Source organism: Eubalaena glacialis, chromosome 11 (assembly GCF_028564815.1).
Source record: "Eubalaena glacialis isolate mEubGla1 chromosome 11, mEubGla1.1.hap2.+ XY, whole genome shotgun sequence".
In the NCBI taxonomy this organism is placed as follows: domain Eukaryota; kingdom Metazoa; phylum Chordata; class Mammalia; order Artiodactyla; family Balaenidae; genus Eubalaena; species Eubalaena glacialis.
Genome location: NC_083726.1, coordinates 66,008,646 through 66,024,953, shown reverse-complemented (window position 1 = coordinate 66,024,953; position 16,308 = coordinate 66,008,646). Strand labels below are relative to the sequence as shown.

General features: G+C 48.3%; 1 protein-coding gene across 1 annotated transcript; it reads right to left on the bottom strand.

Moving 5' to 3' along the window:
* Window positions 1–910: 910 nt before the first annotated feature.
* On the bottom strand, window positions 911–16,029 carry DDX23 (DEAD-box helicase 23). Its single transcript, XM_061205000.1, has 17 exons — window positions 15,941–16,029; window positions 11,121–11,329; window positions 10,589–10,693; window positions 8,308–8,401; window positions 8,132–8,197; window positions 7,440–7,578; window positions 7,024–7,157; window positions 6,775–6,887; window positions 6,386–6,529; window positions 6,064–6,289; window positions 5,611–5,756; window positions 5,075–5,252; window positions 4,091–4,333; window positions 3,516–3,667; window positions 3,204–3,312; window positions 2,245–2,419; window positions 911–1,807 (listed from the first exon to the last, which is right to left on the bottom strand). Exons 2-17 carry the CDS (start codon window positions 11,327–11,329, stop codon window positions 1,584–1,586), a joined length of 2,457 nt encoding a protein of 818 aa, XP_061060983.1. The 5' UTR covers window positions 15,941–16,029; the 3' UTR covers window positions 911–1,583.
* Between the last annotated feature and the right edge of the window lie 279 nt (window positions 16,030–16,308).

Below are 16,308 nucleotides of genomic sequence, written 5' to 3'. Positions count from 1 at the left end.
CCTCGGGCTCCTGGTGTATGTCTGCTGGCTCAAGTAGCCAAGTTCCTCACTGCATGGCCCAAGTCTGGAGGAGGTAAAGAAGTATCCTGGCCTCTCTCTCACAAAGAACCCATTAAGTGGGAAGGGAAAAGGACAGAGCTGGGGGAGGCACTATACTCCCAGGCACCCCTTCACCGACCCCTTCATGCCCAGGGCCTGGAGGGAAACTTTCAGCAGCACAGAAGGGACTTGCCTGGGGAGGTGGAGAAGAGGCTTAGTCACCTTACACGGTCCCTACCTCAGGCCAAAAAGGTCCTGAAGTAGCTGCAACTTGAACTCCAGGTACTTGCCCAGCTCTTTGATGGGTAAGGAAGAGCATGTGAATAAGAGTACTGGGGGAGGACCCAGGCCTTGCAGCCCTCTAGCCCTCTCCCCACAACCTAAACTCAGCCGGGCCCAGCTCACCTCTCCGTGGTGCCTCTGGTGCCTGTCTCCACAACCGCCCATGAGCAGTGGGCTCGGCAGTTAGGGAGCCACAAGCAAAGGTCCTGAACACTTGGTGTCAAGCGCACTGCACCAGGGTGGGAGAGTGGTTCTGACTGTGCTTCACCTGCCGAAGTTTCAGAACTGCTTTCCCTTCTCACCCTTGTGCAAAGCTCCCTGGAGGGTGTCCAGGCCAGAGCTACAAGTTCTGTGAAGCCAGAGCGGGGGAGGGAAGATGCATCACGGTCCTGCTGTCAGTGCCTTTTCCATCTCCCCTCAGGCACCTCCTATAGACTTAAACTATCAGCTCAGACTCTAGGCTCTTTTTTGGATGTTGATTTTCTTTCATCTCCCAAGTGAATCCACTGTGCCCAGTGCTGTCCTCCTGGTCTTCTGTGGTACCAGGGAAGACCTGGGAGATGAGTTTAGCTAGAACTAAGACACAGCCTTAATATTCGCGTATTTATTCTCAGAACATACAAACTCATCTTCTCAGAGAATAGAAAACAGAAAGTTCACTCTGACTTCAAGAAGGACTCAGCCAGCTCCCCGTCCCCACACCTGCTAAAAAATTCCCCGGGTGAGGGATGCCTAGAGTGCACAGTACCCCTTGGCACAGGGGCCGTGCACAACTCTAAACAAGGCTCTCCACTTGTTTTATAATCCAAAAGGGCAAACAGCTGTCAAAATGACAATAAGAGTCCAAGATCCATACTCCTCAGTGCCAGATCCCCTGGGTCATCTAGGGCAATGATGGTGCTGCAGCTTACGCAGTCACGTCTGTGCCGAAGAAGGCCCAGCCCAGCAGCCAGGTTTTGTTCAGTCTAGGAGGCAGTGCCAATTGGCTGCCCCCATACCTGGCAAAAGCTGATGGCCCAACGCAATCCCAAAGCCCGCCAGAGGGGCAGGGCTGGGCCAAAACCTAGGGTAATTTGTTCTCCTTGCCTCCTAGCTTCCTCTCCTCTTACAGCCCCACACTCAGGCCTTCAGACCTGAGGGTCTGGGCCAGGGAGTATGATTGTTTCCTAAGCCCCCATAAGAGTGAGGACCTGGGAAGAGATGTGAGGGTCCCGAAGAACAGGCTCCAGGGCATGGCCTTGAACCGTGGGGAGAGCGCTGTGTCAGGCAAAGATGGTCTCTTCCCGGCGCTTCTTGGTGAGGATGGTGCCTGGCTTGTGCTGGGCATCGGGGTGGTTGGCTAGCTCTGGGGGGCAGGAGGACACCGGGCTCTCCAGGATGGCTTGCTTCAGCTCATAGAACACGGCAGAGTCCTCTTTGGTGAGGAAGGTGATGGCCACACCACTCTTGCCTGCTCGTCCCGTGCGGCCAATGCGGTGGATATAATCTGGGGAGGGGAAGGAATGTCACTCAGGGCGCCAGGCCAGATGCCCTGGTGAGCAGTGTCTGAAGCCTCCACTTCTAAAGGCTTCATCCTCCCCACCACACTTCTGAGGGCAGTAAACACAGCTCGTGCTGCCTGAATCTGCAGTGCCCACGGTGCTCTCCCCGCTAGCACTGCTGTTGGTGGTCATCCTACCACATTAAGACTGAGTGGCCCAGCTCCGTTCTTCTCCGTACCCAGAAGACAGAGCGCAGTCCCAGGAGCTGGGACAACACACCCAAGAGAGATACAGGGCAGGAGCTCTTCTCACTGGGACAAGCAACCCTAGGCTCAGAGCTGTGAGAGTTGGCAGCAATAGCCTCCTCAGTGGAGCTACTCAAGGAGAAACGGGCAAGGAATCTCCCTTTACCTGGATTGAAGCTGCTTTCCCCTGCACTTACCTTCAATGTTTTTGGCCATATCATAGTTGACAACCATAGACACATCTTGGATGTCGATACCACGACCCGCCACATCTGTAGCCACCAAAATATCCTTGGCCCCCGCCTTGAGGTTGGATAGTGCAAACTCTCGCTGCTCCTGGCCTTTTCCACCATGCAGCGTACAAGCGTTGTACTGTTGGAAGAATGGTGAGGTGAAGAAAGAGCAATGAGATCATGGAAAGACGGAAGTTAGGAGGGAGTGGACCGGGAGGAGGGAGGGTTGCAGAGAGCAGCAGGGGAGATGGAAAGGGGAAGGAGGCAGAAAAGAGAACAAGGGCAACTGAAGTAAGGAGAGAACAGATGAGCTGAAGAAAGGGATAGGAGAGATGGGGGGTGGGGGGGAGACACACAGACAGGGCAAGGTCAAAGGTAAAGCAATCAGGGGTGAGATGTGGAGCCAGACAGATGAGAAGTAGTGAAACAGAGAATGAGGGTAAGAGATGAGGGTGGAAAGCAGGGACCAAGAAATTTAGGAAGTTTAAGCCTGAGTGGAGAGGACACACCCTTCCCCTCCAACACCAGTATCAGGAGTAAAGGACACTGATCACTAACATCTCCCTCCTGACTACACCATCCTCCCTCCCAAACATATATAAACACGAACACTTCGACCCACTCTACTCCATATCCTCAGATCCTGCCAGGATGTGTCTCATAACCTCTCCCTGGCCCCAGCACACTTGGAGGAAGACCCAAGGCAGCTGTGGCTGGCACTGCTGGAATGGACAGGGAGTCATAGCAATTGACCAAGTCCTCTTTATCCCCATCAACCACCCTTTTCCCTCTGACCCTGGCTTGTTAAATACTGGAGAGGTTCAAGAATAGGTAAGCACTGAAAGCAGAAGCCTAGGGGGCCCGTCTAGTTTCAGAAAGCAGCACCAAAGAGACCAGGCATTGCTCTCCCCTCCCAGACACACCCCCATCTTCTCCAGGGATTTGGCCAAAACATCACAGCCCTTCTTCTGGTTGACAAAAATGATGATGGGTGGATCAAAGCCTTGCTCCAAGATTGCCAGCAGCTTTTTCCTGGAGAGAAGAGGAAGAGAAAAATGAGATGCATACTACCCTCCACTCCAAGTGAAATGCCCAACGCTGATCTACAAACACTAATTCCAGCATCTCCAATGCCCAGCTCTCCGACATGGCAGAACAGTCGCCCTCCAGCCACCACTCGCACTAAAAGAAGCCTCTTCTCCATTCTGCTTCCCTTGGCTCAGCTGCCCCCATACCTCTTTTCAGACTCTGACATGAGGAAGACCTTCTGTTCCACACGTTCGTGGGGCTTGCCGGCAGAGCCAATGTACACCACAGCAGGTCGCCGAAGGTAGCTCCGGGCCAGACGCTCCACCGCTGGGGGCATGGTGGCCGTGAACATAACTGTCTATGAAAACAAGAGGTTCAGCCCTGGGCCCAGGCAGACACATCACACATCCCACCATCAGCACAGGCAGCGCAGCCCAAGCTGCAGAACAGAAAATGAGCCATGGTGTGAGTTTTGACAGAAGTAGTGCCTGACAGACAGAAAACTGTCCTTTGCCTTCCCACTTCTTTCCTCAGTGCCTGTTCAGCAGAGTACTTTACATCTTATGATAACAGGAAGGGCTGAGAGCATTTGCCAGCACGTGTGGCGGGCAGTAGCATGACTCTTTGGAACCATTTTTCCAGGGCTAAGAGGCTACACTGCTAGGACATGGTGAGCCACGCCTCACCATTCTCGAAACATGCACTTGCCTAGGGCAAGAAGGGCCCTGGAGCAGGTTTGGCAACTTGCCCAACTTTTCCCAGCCTAGGGAAGCAGCCTTACTTGGCGGTACTTATGTTTTCCTGACTCGAAGTTGGCCAACATCTTCTCAGGGTCCTCAGCCTCATCTGTGTCCGGCTTCTGGTTGCTGACAGGCATGTGCTCCAGGATCTTCTGGACGTCTGGCTCAAAGCCCATATCAATCATCCTGTCTGCCTCATCCAGAACCACATAGGTACAGCGGCTCAGCACCAGGTAGCGGTTCTCCAGCACATCAATCAGACGTCCTGGAGTAGCAATCACTATCTGGGGGGTACAGTGGAATCATGTGTGGCCCCAGCAGGTACCCCTTTCTTCTCTCTTCTGTGAACTATCCACCCACTTGGGCAACAGATCCCCAATGCTAAGGAACTATGACCCCAACCTCCAGTTATGTTTGGTAGTGAAAGTTCCTGAGAAGTGGCATGAAATCACTTGTTGCTACCCTGGATTTTTTTCAGGAATGAATGGGGTCTCTGAGTAAGGTCCAGGGATTAGACAGAAGAGGCAACATCAACAGAACTTTCTTACACAGAAGAGAGACTAAGCGATACTATGGAGGGGGTTGGATAAAGGGATTACACTAAGAAGCCTGCAGAAGACTCGATTCCTACAGCAGACTTCTTGTAAAAAGCTCTCCTCCCCTACCCTAAGAAGAAGGCAACACAAAATCAACGACATGGTCTTCCAGAGCGATTAAGAGCACAGCCTTCACATATGAGTCTCAGCTCTGCCCATCACCAGCTGTGACTTTGGGCAAGTTATTAACCTGATCCTCAGCTTCACCTGTAAAATGGAAATACCGTTATCTATTCTCTTTAAGGTGGTTGTGAGAATTAATGATATACAGAGTACAATCCCTGGTGCATGAGTCCTCCATAAATGACAGCACATATACACAAACCAGCCCCTTTCTTCATTTACTGTACATCTACGGCAGAAACTAAAAACAGAGTCCCCAGAGAGCCCTCCCAAATGGCGGGCTGGCTGCTGGCTCGGTGAACAAACCTCACAACCCATGCGCAGCCTGAAGCCCTGGTCTTCTCTGGAGATGCCGCCGATGACAGCCACAGTGCGGATGCCTAGCGGCTTCCCAAACTTGATGGTCTCTTCCTCAATCTGCTGAGCCAGCTCACGAGTGGGGGCCAGGATGATGGCATAAGGGCCCTGGTCTGACTCTTCGATCCTGTGGTAAATGGGGCATCCCACAGTTTCATGAGCTTTGGTTCTCATCCAACCACAAACAGGAGCAAGACAAAGTCACTCTTAAGGGCAACTAAAGGGAATGAGGAGGGTGGTGGGAAAAGAATGTAACAATCGCTCTTAAAAATCAGACTCCGGGATAGCCAAGCTCTCCAGGGAGTGGTCCTTGCCAGCAATAAAATCATACACTTCTTTGATATCATGATCCAATTATTCCCTAATATCTGACCCAGACTAAAGGCTTCTGATTATAGACTTAAAAAGAAACCCAAATGCTCATTTGCCATTTTCACATCTCCTGCTCAGTCAAACCCACTCCAACTGGTGTCAGCTGATGTCACCTGTCAATTTTGGGGAGAGTGGTAATCCAGACCAGCAACGGGATGAGGAAGGCTGCTGTCTTGCCGCTGCCAGTCTCAGCCACTCCAATGATGTCACGATTCTGTAGCCCAATGGGAATTGCCTGACGCTGGATAGGTGTCGGCTCCTGTAGTGACCCAGAGACAGTAACGTGTACAGGCAAAATTATACTACCTGGGCTGCTGCTGACAGAGTGGGCACATATGCCAGCACAATGGGAGGACACCAAGCACAGTGAACAGGAATGGGACCCGAGAAGAAACACAATCAACAAACAATACTTCCACCAGAAACTGAGAGACGTCACCTTGGTGCCCACTGGCAGAGAAGGCACCAAACAGTCTAGGAACAAAGTTCTCTGTTCTCAAATTAAATCTGTACCCCTAGAATCTGGGAACACGTTAGGCCTTCTGGGCCCATCTGCTCCTTCATACCTTGTAGCCACACTTATCGATGACCTCCAAGATGTGTGGAGGCAGAGAAGAGTCTTTCCAGGATCGGATGGGATTGGGGATCTTGCCACCTTTGGTGGTGATGCTGTAGTCCTCACGGAAGATCCTCCAGTCCCTGTCTGTCATCTCATCCAACTTCTTCTGGGACCAATGCCGATCATCCCAGCGCTGCTTGGCTTCCTTCTTACGAAGTTTGCGGAGTCTTGCCCTGGAGCAGGACATGGGGAATGAAGGGGGTTCGTATCCTCCATCTCCTTCCTGTAGACTCAGCTCTGCCCAACCACCCGTAGCCCTGACCACTCACTCCTCCTGCTCCTTTTCTTCCAGCGTCCGCCTCTTCTCCATTAGGTCTCCATAGAAACGTGACTGCTCTCGCTTCTGCTGCTTTAGGTCAATGCCTGCAATGAAGCCTCGCCCCAACAACTGCACCTGGTGCCGTTCTTTGTACCTGGGATTGAGACAGAGGAAGAGGAAAAGAGAAGGAGCTGCTAAGCACAAGGATGGAGGTGCAGACTACCAACGTGTACCAGTTCCCCTTCCAGCCAGGGTCTTTCATCGCCCAGAGGGCTGGCTAACTACTATTTTACCCATCTCCTCATCCCAGCCTATCTTACTTCTATCTCTGTAGTCACTGGTTCTCTCTAGCAACTGCCTAGTTTAAAAGACCTAGCACTGAGGCCTGAAGACACTCACAGGGGGTTGTAGTCAATGGAAGTGTCCTCAGATGCATCCCACTCAAAGACAAACTTGCGGTCATTGAGATGCCTTGTCCGGCGCCGCTTCTTGATGCCACCCAGGTAACGTTCCTGCCCGGGTACAGAACACAAAGCCCATCAAACAGGAGGCCCAAATCTCATATACAGAGATCAGAATGGCCAAACAACCAAACCTCCTTAGTGTGTGAGGAGCGTGGGGCCATGAAGACAGAGCTGAGGCCTGCACCTTAATGGCATGCAGTTCCTTGCTCTTATCCTTCTCCTCCCGGATCTTCTGCCGCCCTTCCTCATCCTCATTTCCGTTGGTCTCCCGCTCCATCCTCTCCCTGCGTTCCCGACGTTCCCGTTCCTGAGGGTCTTCTGCAGACCAAAGAAAGCAAAGCTGCAGAAGAACTCAGTGGAAGAAAAAAGAGGGCATGGAGGAGATCCAGACAACAGACACCAAATGAGTAAAAAAAGGGGGGAGATTTATGATACAAGGGAAATGGAGACCTAACAGAAAGATATTTTTCTCAGAAACTTGCCCCATCCTTCCTTCTTCCAAACTCAGAGCAAATAGGTTTCTAGCTCTCCTGAGTTACACCACAATCCCATCCCACCCTTCCCTACCCCGTCTAAGGGCTACAGGGTAAGAAAACGAACCCAACATTTTCCTGCCCATGTCTTGGAACTGTTTCCTTTTCTTCCTCTCTTCTTCAAGCAACCTCTGCCGCTCCTCCACCTCCTGCTGCCGTCGCTTTAGGGCTTCAGCCTCTCGTTCTGCTTTGGAGAGGAACTTGGGCTACAAAACAGATTACAACTGTAAACAAAGGATCTGGGAACAGGGTATAATCACATCACTGACGGCAAGATGGCAGGGGGCCCAAAAATATCTGCTCAGGCATTACACATGTTAAAGGAAAACATAAATAGGCCAAGGACCCTGTTACGGGCTAAACTGTGTCTCCCTCAAAATTCACATGTTGAAGCCCTACCCTCCAGTACCTCAGAATGTGACTGTATTTGGAGACAGAGCCTTTAAAGAGGTGAGTAAGGTCACCTGAGGCTCCAAGGTTGGGCCCTAAACCAATCTGACTGTGTCCTTATAAAAAGAGAAAATTTGGACACACAGAGATACCAGGAGCATACACACACAGAGGGAAGAGCATGTGAATATGGAAAAGACATCCATCTACAAGTCAAGGAGAGAAGCCTCAGAAGAAACAACCCCATCTGATCTCAGACTTCTAGCCTCCAGAACTGTGAGAAAATAAATTTCTGTTGTTTAAGCCACTCAGTCCGTGTGTTCTGTCATGGCAGCCCTAGCCAACTAATACAGACCTTCAAGCTCTTACCTTAGCCTCAGCTTCTTCCTCAGCCTTTTTCTTGGCCAGAAGTTCCTCCAGGGATAATGGCTGGGCCTGAAGATAAAACACAGGACTTCAGTCCATAGACGCTCTCTCCCTGTGAAGAACAAAGTTGGGCTTGAACTGAAGAGGAAGATGAGGAAAAAAATCCTTCCTCTTTTTACCTTAGGCTTCTTATCACCATGTTCATCCTCTTCATCCTTCCTAGAGTCTCTGTCTTTCCGAGATTTAAAATCTTTTCCTCGGCCAGGAGACAAACTTTAAGGCAAAGGAACAGGAAAAGTCCATATCACTCTTAGCCTAGCCCCTGGATGAGGTTCAGACTGAGCTCGCCAAAAGAGGATGGAAGTTTTCCCACCACTCAGCAAGACTGGCCCACAGTCCTCCAACATGTCCTGAAGCTCCTTTTGCAGGCCTGGTCACTCTGCCTGCTCTGAAACCTAACGATGGCCCTGTCTTGGCCCCATTCTACCTGAATCTCCTTTTCTGAGACTATTCTCTTCTGGGAAGTGGATCTTCACTACTGATATCAAAAATATTTCCTCCGAATATTACTCAGCCATAAAAAAAGAAGGAAATATTACCATTTGCAGCAACATGGATGGACCTAGAGATTATCACACTGAGTGAAGTCAGACAGAGAAAGACAAATATATGGTATCACTTATACGTGGAATCTAAAAAATAATACAAATGAATTATTTACAAAACAGAAACAAACTCACAGACACAGAAAACAAACTTACGGTTACCAAAGGGGAAGGGGGGCGGGGAAGGCTAAATTAGACTAAATTAGGAGTATGGGATTAGCAGATACACACGACTATATATAAAATAAAAAACAACAATTTACTGTAGGGACTTCCCTGGTGGCGCAGTGGTTGGGAATCTGCCTGCCAATGCAGGGGACATGGGTTCGAGCTCTGATCTGGGAAGATCCCACATGCCGCGGAGCAACTAAGCCCGTGCACCACAACTACTGAGCCTGCGCTCTAGAACCCGCAAGCCACAACTACTGAGCCTGCGTGCCACAATTACTGAAGCCCCTGCGCCTAGAGCCCGTGCTCCGCAACAAGAGAAGCCACGGCAATGAGAAGCCTGCGTACCACAACAAAGAGTAGCCCCCGCTCGCCGCAATTAGAGAAAGCCTGCGCCACAACGAAGACCCAACGCAGGCAAAAATAAATAAATAAAACTTTTTTAAAAATAAAAAACGTACAATTAAAAAAATTCTTAAAAAAAAGAATTTACTGTATAGCACAGGGAACTATATTCAATATCTTGTAATAACCTATAATGGAAAAGAACCAGAAAATATACGTGTGTGTGTGTGTGTGTGTGTGTTGTGTATACGAAACTGAATCACTTTGTTATATACTTGAAACTAATACAATATTGTAAATCAACTATATTTTGATTAAAAAAATATTTCCTCCAAACAGCATATGCATGTCAGAAGAAAAAAAAATCCTGCATTACTTTAAAATACACAATAAATTTAGCCGACATGGCCACCCACATACACCCTTCCCAGATACTGCTATATATGTCCTTTCCTCATCTCTCCTTCCTACCAGCCCCAGCAATCTTTTCCCCACACCTGCTATAAGCTTAATATGCAAGAGATCTCAAATAACCCCACTGCGTTTGTTACAAGAATTCTATTCTTTGCCCTGAATTCTAACCTACAGATTCAGGGCCTAATAAAAACTTTGTATAGAAAGTCTCCAGGGCTTCCCTGGTGGTGCAGTGGTTAAAAATCCGCCTGCCAATGCAGGGGACACGGGTTCGAGCCCTGGTCCAGGAAGATCCCACATGCCGCGGAGCAACTAAGCTCATGCGCCACAACTACTGAGCCTGCATTCTAGAGCCCGCGAGCCATAGCTACTGAGCCCGTGTGCCACAACTACTGAAGCCCACACGCCTAGAGCCCGTGCTCCGCAACAAGAGACGCCACCGCAATGAGAAGCCGGCGCACCACAACAAAGAGTAGCCCCCGCTCGCCGCAACTAGAGAAAGCCCACGCACAGCAACGAAGACCCAACGCAGCCAAAATATAAATAAATAAATAAATAAATAAATAAAAAGAAAGTTTCCAGAACAAAGAGATCAAGATACTGGTGCATTAAGCTATCCCAACAAATATATGTTGTACATTCTGGGTAGAAAACTGAATGGTCCGATGGAGCTGTTTTGTTGGCTGGTAACCTTTTCAAACTAATTTCTAAATTCTAAGAACAAGCTGACCCTCAAGAAGTGGTGACTTCACTAACTGGTTATACTTTCCAAAGAAGGTGTGTGCCTTCTAAAAAAGACAGCTCTACAATAGCTGCCAATAGGATTCGCTATGGAAAATTTACTTTCCCCCGAAGCTGAGCCAGCTGAGATGCAGACGAGAAGCGAGCAGAGCGGTGCCCTAAAGCCCACTCCTACTCCCCCAGGTACCTGGATCGCTTGCGGTCCCGTCTGTGCCCATCCTTATCCCGATCTCGGTCCTTCTTATTCCGATCCCGCTCCTTATCTCGCTCTCGTTCTTTGTGCCGGCGTTCTCTGAAGACAGCACATTTAAGAAATTACATGATACTTCCTGAGTATACTGCTTCACTGCGGCCCTAAGAAGGTTCCCATGCTCTTTTCTCCCCAAAGTAATATTTTACAAATTGGAAAATGTGTTTCCCAAGAAGTTATGAGGGAGTTCTAAGAAGGTCTTAGAGCTCAGAGCTGTACTGCTAAGTATCAGTGGCAATGATAGGCCATGGATTATGTGAACAGATGAATTATCTTCCTCGATCATCTGGACCTTCATCTTACAAGTTCCCTCTTAACCTTTAAGAACTACTGGGTCACTAGGTGTAGAGAAATGTATGAAAGACTAATGCCCTAATATGGCGGCATCAGAGGAACCAAGAATAAAGGAGTTTGACATGTACTGAAATGTACACTCCCTTTCCATGTAACAAACAGAAAATTACTTTACCTTTCTGTAGACTTGGAACGGGAACGGGAACGAGAACGGCTGCCTCCTCGACGCCTTTCCCTTGAACGATGCCGTTTCCTATCTTTAGATGGGGAAGACTTCCGGTCTCGGTCTCTATCCCGTTCTCTGTCAGGAGTCCGAGATCGCTTCCTTTCCTCCTTGGAAGGTGATGCCTCACGGTCCTTCTTATCAGCCAGCTCTCCTGCCATCTGTCATGGGTAAGAGGAGTATTTATTATGTACTAGGTACCACTCTAAACTTTTTACAAATAATTTACTTAATCTCAAAACAACCCTCTGAGGTAGATATATTGGTATGCGTGCTTTATGGATGAAGAAACTGAAGCTCAGATATATAAAGTAACTTGCCTAAGGACACACGGGTGTTAAGTGTCAGAGTTTTAGGCAGTCTGGCTCCAGAGGCCCATTCTTATTCATTAATGCTATGTTATTTCTCTGGGATTCCTTTTTGTATATATTCATTTCCAAAAGTTCACAATGAATATAGCTTATTTTTACAATTAGACTGCAAGAGTATTAAAAGAAATGTTAGTTAATGAATAGTATACTAGCTATCTCTAGAAACATCTTGTTTTGCTTATCTTAGGAGTCTACTGTGTCTGCCAGCCCACCAGGATCAGTCAACGTATATACATCTAAGGGAGATAAGTTCTCTTGAGCTCATAAAGAAAGCTCAAAAGAGAAAAAAGGAGTTTAACTTAGAGATTTGGGATTATGATCAGCACCTCAAGGAAACCTAAATTCAAACAGAGAAACTCACTTTTACTCAGATTAAAAGAAATGTATTTCTAGTTATGCAATGGCAAAAACTTGTGAAGGGTACATAGGACTCCATACACTTTGGTTTTACAACTTCCTGAGAATCTACAATTATTTTAGAATTTAAAATAAGGGAGGGAGGAATGGAGAGAGGGAAGGAGGGAAAGAGGGAGGAAGAAGTTAACCAGAAACTAGAGATCACAGATGTTCTGACTCATGTTCCCTACTCAGATTTTCACAGCCTTGATTATGATCCAGTCCCATGAAAAGTTTGAGCAGGAATTTCTTCTGTCCCCATACTGCCTAGGGGACATTGAACACCATGCCACACTGTCAACTGTCCTTCAGACTACAAAATCTACTTCAGCCAGGTGCTAAATTCAGACAGCAAGTCTGAATCTGCCTCTATTCCACCATCATCACCACCACCATCCCTAAGCCTCAGGATATATTTTTCAGAACTTACTTTAACCCCAAATGGTTCCAATGAAATAACAGTTCCCTAAGCTTTAGCTTACGATCCCCCTTTCCCATGTAATTCCTGCCATATATTTTTAAGAAGGGAGAGTATGTAAAGAAGAGAAAAAAATGAACAAGTAGCACTTTCAAAAGGTGGAGACAACCCATTTTACCTCAAAATTGCCAGTACGTCATGCATACCACATGGAAATTATACTTATGTCTCGTCCACTTATAGCCCTAAGAAAACAATCCAGGGACTTCCCTGGTGGCACAGCGGTTAAGAATCTGCCTGCCAATGCAGGGGATACGGGTTCAATTCCTGGTCTGGGAAGATCCCACATGCCGCAGAGCAACTAAGCCCATGCGCCACAACTACTGAGCCTGCGCTCTAGAGACCGCAAGCCACAGCTACTGAAGCCCATGAGCCTAGAGCCCGTGCTCTAGCCCATGCTTCACCGCAACGAGAAGCCCGCGCACAGCAACGAAGACCCAATGCAGCCAAAAATAAAAATAAATAAATAAAATAAAATAGCCCTCTTCTATTAAAGAAAAAAAGAAAACAATCCAGAGGAAAGGCCATCTTCTCTATAAAGCATCCTGGACATCAGCATTCTTTCAACAAATATTCACTGTGTACCTGGTAGGTGCCAGAAACTATTCTAAGTACTAGAGATACAGCAGTAAACAAAACAAAGTCTCTGATCTCATGATGCTTAAACTCCAGTGAAGCAGACAACAGTTAGGCAGAAAGATAAGAGAATTTCAAACAGAAATGAGTGCTAATGAAGAGAGTAAAACAGGGTGACGTGATGGGGAGCAGTATGAACAAGAGATAGAAGGCTCTGGAAAGAATTTTTTAGATGACATGTAAGCTGAGACTTGAATGATGGGAATAGAGTCTGCAAAAATCAGGGAAAAGAATTTATTGGGCAGAAGGGACAGTAAGGCACTGGGGCAAGAACTAGCTTAGCATGTTTGCCAATTAAAAATAGACTCGTGGGGCTTCCCTGGTGGCGCAGTGGTTGAGAATCTGCCTGCCAATGCAGGGTACACGGGTTCGAGCCCTGGTCTGGGAGGATCCCACATGCCGCGGAGCAACTGGGCCCGTGAGCCACAATTACTGAGCCTGCGCGTCTGGAGCCTGTGCTCCGCAACAAGAGAGGCCATGATAGTGAGAGGCCCGCGCATTGCGATGAAGAACGGCCCCCGCTTGCCACAACTAGAGAAAGCCCTCGCACAGAAACGAAGACCCAACACAGCCATAAATAAATAAAATAAATAATTAAAAAAAAAAAAAAAAAAAAGACTCGTGTGGGACTTCCCTGGTGGTCCAGTGGTAAAGAATCCGCCCTGCAATGCAGGGGACGAGGGTTCGATCCCTGATCGGGGAACTAAGATCCCACATGCTGCGGGGCAACTAAGCCCGTACGTCACAACTACTGAGCCCGCACGCCTCAACTAGAGAGCGTGTGTGCCGCAAACTACAGAGCCCACGCGCTCTGGAGCCTGTGCACCACAACTAGAGAGAAGCCCACGCGCCGCAACAAAGATCCTGCATGCCACAACGAAGACCCTCCGCAGCCAAAAATAAAAATAAAAAATAAGTAAAAAAAATAAAATAGACTCGTGTGAGGAATTCCTTGGCGGTCCAGTGGTTAGGAGTCAATGCTTTCACTGCTGGTTTCATCCCTGGTCAGGGAACTAAGATCCCGCAGGCTGCACAGCATGGCCAAAACAAATAGACTCATGTGGCTCAGTGGCAGTGACCGAGGGGGAAGACTAATTCGAGATGAGTTCAGGGAGGTAGGCAGGGGTTAGATCACGGAAGTGTGTTTCAGGCCAGGGTAAAGGAACTTGGATTTTAATCTAACTGCAGTGGGAACCTTAGAAAGGTGTTAAACAGGAAGTGATGTGGTCTTATTTTACATTTTCAAAGAATTACTTTGGTGACTTCAAGAAAATATACGGTAGGGAGGCAACAGTGGACACAGAACCACTGAGAATGCTATTATAGTAGTCTACACAAGAGATGACAGTGGCTTGTTCTAGGAAAGTGGCAATGGAGATGAAAAGAAGTAGAGGGCTTCAGGGTACATTTTGAAGGCAGAGCTGATAGGACTTACTGATGAAGGGAGGAAACAAAGAGGAGAGACAAACATAACTCCTAAATTTACGGTCTGACCAACTGGTTAAATGGTTCACGGTGCCATTAGTGACCAGAGGAGACTGGGGAAGGAAAAGACTTAGAAGAAATCAAAAGTTTCATTTTGACCATATTGAGTGTAAGATGTCAATAAGAAAACCAAGTGGAGATTCCAGAAAGGCAGTTGAAAATATAATTCTGCAACTCAAGAGAGAGTCTGGAGACAGTAACTTGAGTTATCAATATACAGATTGCTTTTAAAGACATGGGACGCTAAATGATATTACCTAAGTAGGCATTCTAGTTAAAGAAGAAATTAGAAGAGGACCCAGGATTGACCTCTGGAACACTGTAACATTTAGAAGTCAGGCACAGGAGGAGCCAGAGGAAAAAACTGGAAAGAAACAACAGCCAGTGAGAAAGAAGAAAAAATAGTAAAGTACGGCATCACAGAAGTCAAAAATGTGTTTCAAGGAGGGAGGGGTTACCTGTGTCAAGTGGAGAAAGACTAGAAGATAAAGGAGTGACCCTTGCATTTGGAAAAACAGAAATGGCTTGGTGACCTTTGACAAGAGCTGTTTCAGTGGCATGGAGGGAGTAGAAGGCTGAGTGGAGTGAGCTTAGAAGAGAATGGGAAGTGCAAATAAGAAGAAAGCAAACGTAGGAAACTTTTATTATAGGTTCCACTTATCACAAACCTCCGCATCTTTGAGTTCCTCAGTTCTGGTAGGGCAGGGGCAGAGTCTTTTTTTCATTCAATGAACTATGTACTTATCAAGCATCCACTATGTGCAAGGCGCCGTGCTAGGCGCTGTGTGAGTTACAAAAGGAAATCAGGAAGATCCTGTCCACAGGAAGCTTACAAAACAATAGAGGGTTATGAGACACATAGCAAAATGCAGGCTCAGATGAATTATTGCAGGAGTTCAAAGAAGTTTACTTTCACTTGTAAAAGGGAATTTGGAAAGACTGTAGAGGAAGTAGCTCTTGAGCACTGAAATATAGGTAGACTTTGAAGATGTGTAACTGAAGGTGCCAGAAAGAAGTCATTCCCGGAAAAAGAAATAATACAGGAGGCGCAGAGGCGGGAAAGCATGACTGGTTCTGGGAGAAAAGCCAGAGTTTTAGTTTGTCTGGAGCAAGGGCTACTCGAAACATGAAGGAATAAAGTCGGACTGAGGGTATCACAGGTGCTGTGCGCGTGGGAAAAGGTCTGACCTGGAACATCGTCCAGGGACCTGCCCTGTGCCCCCAGGAACCAACACTCCCGCTGGGGCCCGCGCCCTTTCGCTCCTGCCCGCCAGAGCTTTCCAAGCTCGTGCCCCTTCCCTGAGGCGTTCTTCCCGCCTTATCCCGGAGACAGAAGCCACCGCTGTGCCCTCACTCTCGCCTTCTCTGCAAGCTCCTGGAAAACGCTTCCATCGCCCGAGACTCACCACTCCTGAGTCCGAACCGCCCAACGCGGCCTCAACGTCGCCGAGCAGTCGCCATCTTTCCCGTTTCCTGGTCGCCGGGCTGCTCCCCCGGCCGCGCGGCAAGCTGGGAAGGCGAGTTCCTGGTGCTGGGCAGCGCAGGCCGACAGCGAGGGCCTGAGAACTACCAATCCCAGAATGCACGGTGAGAGCGTCGGCCCTGGCCGCGGGGGCCGCTGGGCAATGTGGTTCGCCAAACATTTGAGTCTGCGGGAGGAAGAGTTTTTCGTGGGCCGGCCTTTCTCAAAAGGTTTTTCTCTCCGCGGGCGCAGTCCTCCTGGAATATGCTGCTTTTCCTAGAAACTGTAGTTAATGACATCATGGCCTGTGGC